This window comes from Habropoda laboriosa, unplaced genomic scaffold (genome assembly GCF_001263275.1).
Source record: "Habropoda laboriosa isolate 0110345459 unplaced genomic scaffold, ASM126327v1 scaffold54, whole genome shotgun sequence".
NCBI lineage: Eukaryota > Metazoa > Arthropoda > Insecta > Hymenoptera > Apidae > Habropoda > Habropoda laboriosa.
This window is the reverse complement of record NW_017100156.1, coordinates 410,532-415,899: the sequence shown is the minus strand read 5'-3', so window position 1 is coordinate 415,899 and position 5,368 is coordinate 410,532. Positions and strand designations below refer to the sequence as shown.

The following is a 5,368-nucleotide window of genomic DNA, read 5'->3' as shown; positions in this document are numbered from 1 at the left end:
TAACAAAGCATTATGAATTTGAATTTTTTGAAGACATGGAAATGTTAAATGTTATCAAACCTCATTTATATTGTAGAGTTACTGAGTATATACCACAAATTATTCAATTTATCAAAGGCATTATAGAGAAAGGTAATGCATATGCTGTACAAGATGGTAAGCAAATTTAATATAAAAGATAATGATTTAACTACTATTTTATGTCATAAATTTCAGTTGTTGCAAATGATAATTTTCCTCTTATAGGGTCTGTATACTTTGATACAAACAACTATGGTATATATGGCAAGTTATCAAATCCAACCTTAGGTAATACCAATCCTGACAAAAAGTCAGCAATAGATTTCTGCTTATGGAAAGCAGCTAAGGAGAATGAACCATTTTGGGAATCCCCATGGGGTAATGGAAGACCTGGATGGCACATAGAATGTAGCACAATTGCAAGGTGGTTTTTATCTTGTAAAATAATGTTATTTTAAAAACATGAAAATATGATAAAGTATTTTTATTTTGTATTATATATCTATAATTAGCACAATTTTTGGAAATTCTATGGACATTCATAGTGGTGGAATAGATCTTCTTTTCCCACACCATGAGAATGAAGAAGCACAGTCATGTTGTTATCATGAAGTACAACAATGGGTAAATTACTGGGTACATTTTGGACACCTGTTCTTAAAGGATGTAAAAATGTCAAAGAGTCTTAAAAATACAATCAGTATACGAGAATTTCTTGAGAAATATACAGCAAATCACTTCAGGATACTTTGTTTATTTTCCAATTACAAAACTGGTAAGAGATTAGTTATAAATAATTTCTTTGTGAAAAATCAAGTAACTTTAACTTAATTCTAGTACTAAACCATTATTTTTTATGTACATTTCAGGTATTCAATTTTCAGATAATGTAATGATTAATGCAGTAAACATATTACACAAAATCGAACATTTCATTAATGACTGTAACAGTTATATTGCGGGAAACTGGAATTGTGGCAATGTAGATGAAGTTATGTTACTTTCAGTTAGTTACTTTGTTTTATCATCTTACTCAAATATATCTGTTTTATCAATTAAAGGGAAAATTTATTTTAGTGTTTAGAAAAAACAAAACATAAGGTTAATATTGCATTGGCAAATGATTTTGACACTCCACAAGCCATGAAGTTATTGATGAACTTAATTCGTATAGGAAATAAAATGTTACACGATTCTGAGGTAGATAAAAATTTAGTAATTCGTTATTATCAATAATTTTCTAATAATAATATTACTAAATTACGTTGAGTATACATAATAAACTTATACTGAGTATGCTGTTTGCATAGGGCTTTAAAACCACTTCTAGTACTTGCATACCTGCTATAGCTGCAGTATTAAATTATATATTAACAACATTTTCAACATTTGGCATTTCAAAGTCTACAACAGTAAATGATTGTAAAATAGATAATATCATGAAATGTTTAGTGAAATTTAGAAAGACTATTCGTACTAAAGCTTTGGAACAAAATGTAAAAGATAAAACTTTACTTGCGGCATGCGATGAAGTACGATCAAACCTTTCTTCTTGCGGAATAATAATAAAGGTATTATATTTGAATAATTAGGTTTTTAAATTGTACTCTTTACATTTTTAAACTGTTTTCAGGATAATAAAACTGAAACTGTTTGGGATATTAAGAAATACTGAATCTAAGTCAACGCAAAATTGTATATTATAAATTTTAATAAAAAAAAGCAGTGTAATTGCGTTTATTTTCTTTTACGTCATTATTAGTTACAATTAATCAGCCGAATCAGTAGTAGGCTTTAATTTTTTTGAGCTATTGTCATTATTATCGACATTTTTTCTTTTCATTTCAGCTTTCTTTTCTGCCATTGTCTTTTTTAATCCTTTCATTTTCCTTGTTTGTATACTATTAAGATTTTGTGCTCCAACATGAATACGACCAAAGGTTGTTCCAAGCTTGTTTTTAGACATGTTCTTCTTCTTTTTAATCTGTAATCATATATTAAAAAATAAAACCAAATAATTAATAAATCATAAATCATTATTTCCATATGACACAAAAGTAATACCTTAAGTTCTTTTGGTTTTTTGCAAGCAAGCTTAAAGAGATCATTAGAAGCAAGTTTTGTACGTCTACAAGTTAAATCTACTCTTGGACCTATCTCTTCTAATTCAATTCTTGGTATTCTACAGTCAGACTTTTTCAAGAGTATCCTACAACATAATTTCACTAAATAAACAACTCTTAAAAGTAATAATATCTAATAAGATTTGTAAGAAGTTGGTATACCTGTAACTGCGTAAAAGTATTTTATTTTCAACAGCAGTAAAACTTAAAACATGTTCAAGACCTTGTAACCTAATATTTTCAGCTGGTTCCCTTTGAAACATGTCTACAAATAAATTCTTAATTCAATTCAGGATTAATTTCAAAAAGTTCTCCATTAAAAACTAATAGAGGTTTTATACCCTCTGAAATTTTTGGAACTTTAAAATCTTGTAGGCCTTTATAATTTTCTATACCAAATTCTGCCATGTCTAATAATGTATGTTCATACATTCTTCCCATTATTAGATTATGAGGACGTTTTTTATTGTGCAAAGCAATCATAAAAAGAGGTGCATTATATTTTACAGAGAACTTTTCAAGAAGTGTCACATCTTCAAATGGTAATATATCATTTTTCTTTCGCATCATATGAGCATCTGGTTTCTTTAGATCATACTAAACCAAAACATTAATCTAGTTAATTATCAATATGTAACAATTTATTAATCTTTTATAGTACAACTTACCAAATCCTTCATAAAATCTACTACTATCTGAGAAGAGTTTTTACCTTTGAAGCACAAAATCTGTTTAGCCTCTTCTATTAATTTAGGTTCTTTTCTCAAAATAGCCCTTTTACCCTTCTGAGTAGTTGGCTTTCTACAATAGAAATATGTTTTAATACATGTAAAACATTGAAAAATAGTTTGTAAACATACTAATTACATTTAACCATAACCAAAATGTATCATTTCACGTACGAGATAGAATACTCACACTACTCTCTGCATTACAGTCATGGTGATGATTAATTTTACAAATTATCTTCTTTTAAAATGTTAACAATGATGAAATGTATGAATCTTTATTATTTGAAACATGTCACATCACACAAAACACACGTGGCCCTCCGTAAATTATATGTAACGCACTACATATAAGAATTTTTTAGCGCGCATGTTCACAAATATGGCGTTTGTTAGGTCATATTTCCCGAAATCTTTAACCTCCAATTAATTTTTTACTTATATATTTTTGAATAATTATATTACATAATGCTTTTATAAAAATATATACAGATAATACGAGTCATACAACTTTCTTAAACATTAATTTAAAATTTAAAAATGTATGCATTCATAAGTGCAACATTACATATATATAAACATTCCATTTAATTTAATTAATATTTAGGATTAAGTTTTTTATTATCATAAAATTTTTGATGTTCTTTCTCCTTCATTAATCTTTTATATTCTGCTTGTTTTTCCATTTGTTTCCGTTTTCGTTCCATTCTTAGAAATTCTTCTTCATTTAATACTAAAAGTCATTTATATTCATTATACTTATTTTAATATTAACTTTCAAGCCTATGTACCTTTAATTAATTTACCTTGAATTGAATCTTGTTCTTTTTGTACATTATTTTGTTGCTTCTGGTGATTTGTACTATTGGACTGTAAATGATTTTTCAAATCACTTGAAGTTTTTGATGGTATATACTGTTCCTTTTGTTCAGTGGGACTTTTTGATCTTGCCACTTGTTGTTGTGCAATTATTTGTCTCTTCTCATCATTTAGACTTTTTAATTTGACAATATTATCTAAAATGTATATATTATAGCAAGCTATTTTCTTAAAAGTCAACTAATAAAAAATTTTGCATGGACCTGATTTTTCTTTTTGTTCATCATTTTTATGACTTAAAAATGGAGTTGATTGAGCACATGGTTCTAATATCTCAGTTTGTAAATCAGGAAATGAACATTGAAAATCTTCTTTCTGAAGATTAGTTGTATATGAATCTGATAATCTTTGAGATAATTTTTGTATCTCACATCCTAGTTTATTGTCAAAACATAATAATACTTTCTTAAAGGCATCTGCAAGGGAACCCTGAATACAATTATTAAAGAAAAGCATTTCTACAAGATAAGAATTTCTATAATAAATTTAAAATGGTGTAAAATTATACATACAATTCTTGCACAATGTATTGATAAACCCTTCATAGCTCCTTCTGCATGACAATATCCTATATCTTCATGAAATGTTCCATCTTGTAATTGAATCTTAACAAATGTCACACACCCACATACATATTTACCCATAAAAGCTTCAATAAAATCTAAAATACATAAACTTACAAAATTTAATCATGAAAAATTAATATATCATAAAATAAGTCAAATAATTAATGGAAACGAAATATACACCAATTGTTTGATTAGTAACAGTGTGATTCCATTTTCCTTCACCAAAAGTGCGATTTGCTAATAATATTAACTGCTCATTAAGCATTACTGCTTCTTTTATCTCAAATTTATGTGAAAAAATTCCACTTGTAACAATCTGTTTTGAATTTCCAGGTGGCTAAAAAATATTAACCTCCCTTGTAATTTACATTTTGCACGTTTAATCCATATACCTCAATCTGATAAAGTCATTGTCATTCGTAAAATACTTACAATTTTTATACAAGACGGATAATTATTTAGTTTATCCATAGTAATTCTGTTTAAATCGTTGAACAGGTTTGTATAAAACTATATTTCGCATAATACTCCGCCAGAGTGTATACTATACATTGCTGGAACGATATATGTATAACGAAACGATACAGGAGCAAGAGGGGTGTATGTTTCGCTCGCACCGTCTGACTCTCTTGTTACGTGATGCTGATGATCCGATTTGCCCATGCATCGTATCGGCCTATTTTTACGATTTGTATTTGAAACAAAACTAATTGTGTTAGAGAATATGAGCCTATGGGAAAATAACCCAATCGAACCTGCTTTCCTTTTGCTTGTCATTTTTCTAGCAACGCACAGTACATATACACTTCTATTAGCCGGTATCTTTAATATGCATATCGATTTCATCATATATTGGCGGAAATTTTCAAATTTTCAAATTAAGTACCATTGTTACATGTAATACAATAATTTATAATTCAAAAGAGAAATTATTTACTAGTCTATATTTCCAAATTACGTTTTTACAAATTATACATTTTACATTTCTTGTAGGTACGATATTAATGACGGTAGTGTGATTTATTTTATATATTTATTTATACAATAA

General features: G+C 27.7%; 3 protein-coding genes across 3 annotated transcripts in view; 1 reads left to right on the top strand and 2 right to left on the bottom strand.

Annotated features, from left to right (window-relative positions):
- LOC108576839 (probable cysteine--tRNA ligase, mitochondrial) overlaps positions 1-1,711 on the top strand; it is a 2,236-nt gene extending 525 nt beyond the window's left edge. Inside the window, 7 exon segments of the mRNA XM_017939905.1 lie at positions 1-156; positions 247-445; positions 534-796; positions 891-1,027; positions 1,099-1,221; positions 1,332-1,592; positions 1,655-1,711. The exon segment at positions 1-156 is cut by the window's left edge and continues 5 nt beyond it. Coding sequence (XP_017795394.1) covers positions 1-156; positions 247-445; positions 534-796; positions 891-1,027; positions 1,099-1,221; positions 1,332-1,592; positions 1,655-1,696 — 1,181 coding nt within the window. The 3' untranslated portion in view covers positions 1,697-1,711.
- A 78-nt stretch (positions 1,712-1,789) lies between these two features.
- LOC108577027 (ribosome production factor 2 homolog) lies at positions 1,790-3,184 on the bottom strand. The gene is given in 6 exon segments (XM_017940114.1): positions 1,790-2,005; positions 2,086-2,230; positions 2,307-2,426; positions 2,428-2,741; positions 2,813-2,945; positions 3,063-3,184. Coding segments are annotated over 6 exon segments (951 nt in total). The 5' UTR covers positions 3,086-3,184.
- Positions 3,185-3,468: 284 nt separating this feature from the next.
- LOC108576568 (DNA repair protein RAD52 homolog) lies at positions 3,469-4,791 on the bottom strand. Its single transcript, XM_017939582.1, has 7 exons — positions 4,753-4,791; positions 4,501-4,657; positions 4,264-4,412; positions 4,144-4,167; positions 3,955-4,066; positions 3,679-3,888; positions 3,469-3,605 (listed from the first exon to the last, which is right to left on the bottom strand). The coding sequence occupies exons 1-7, from the start codon at positions 4,789-4,791 to the stop codon at positions 3,469-3,471; spliced, it is 828 nt and encodes a 275-aa protein (XP_017795071.1).
- Between the last annotated feature and the right edge of the window lie 577 nt (positions 4,792-5,368).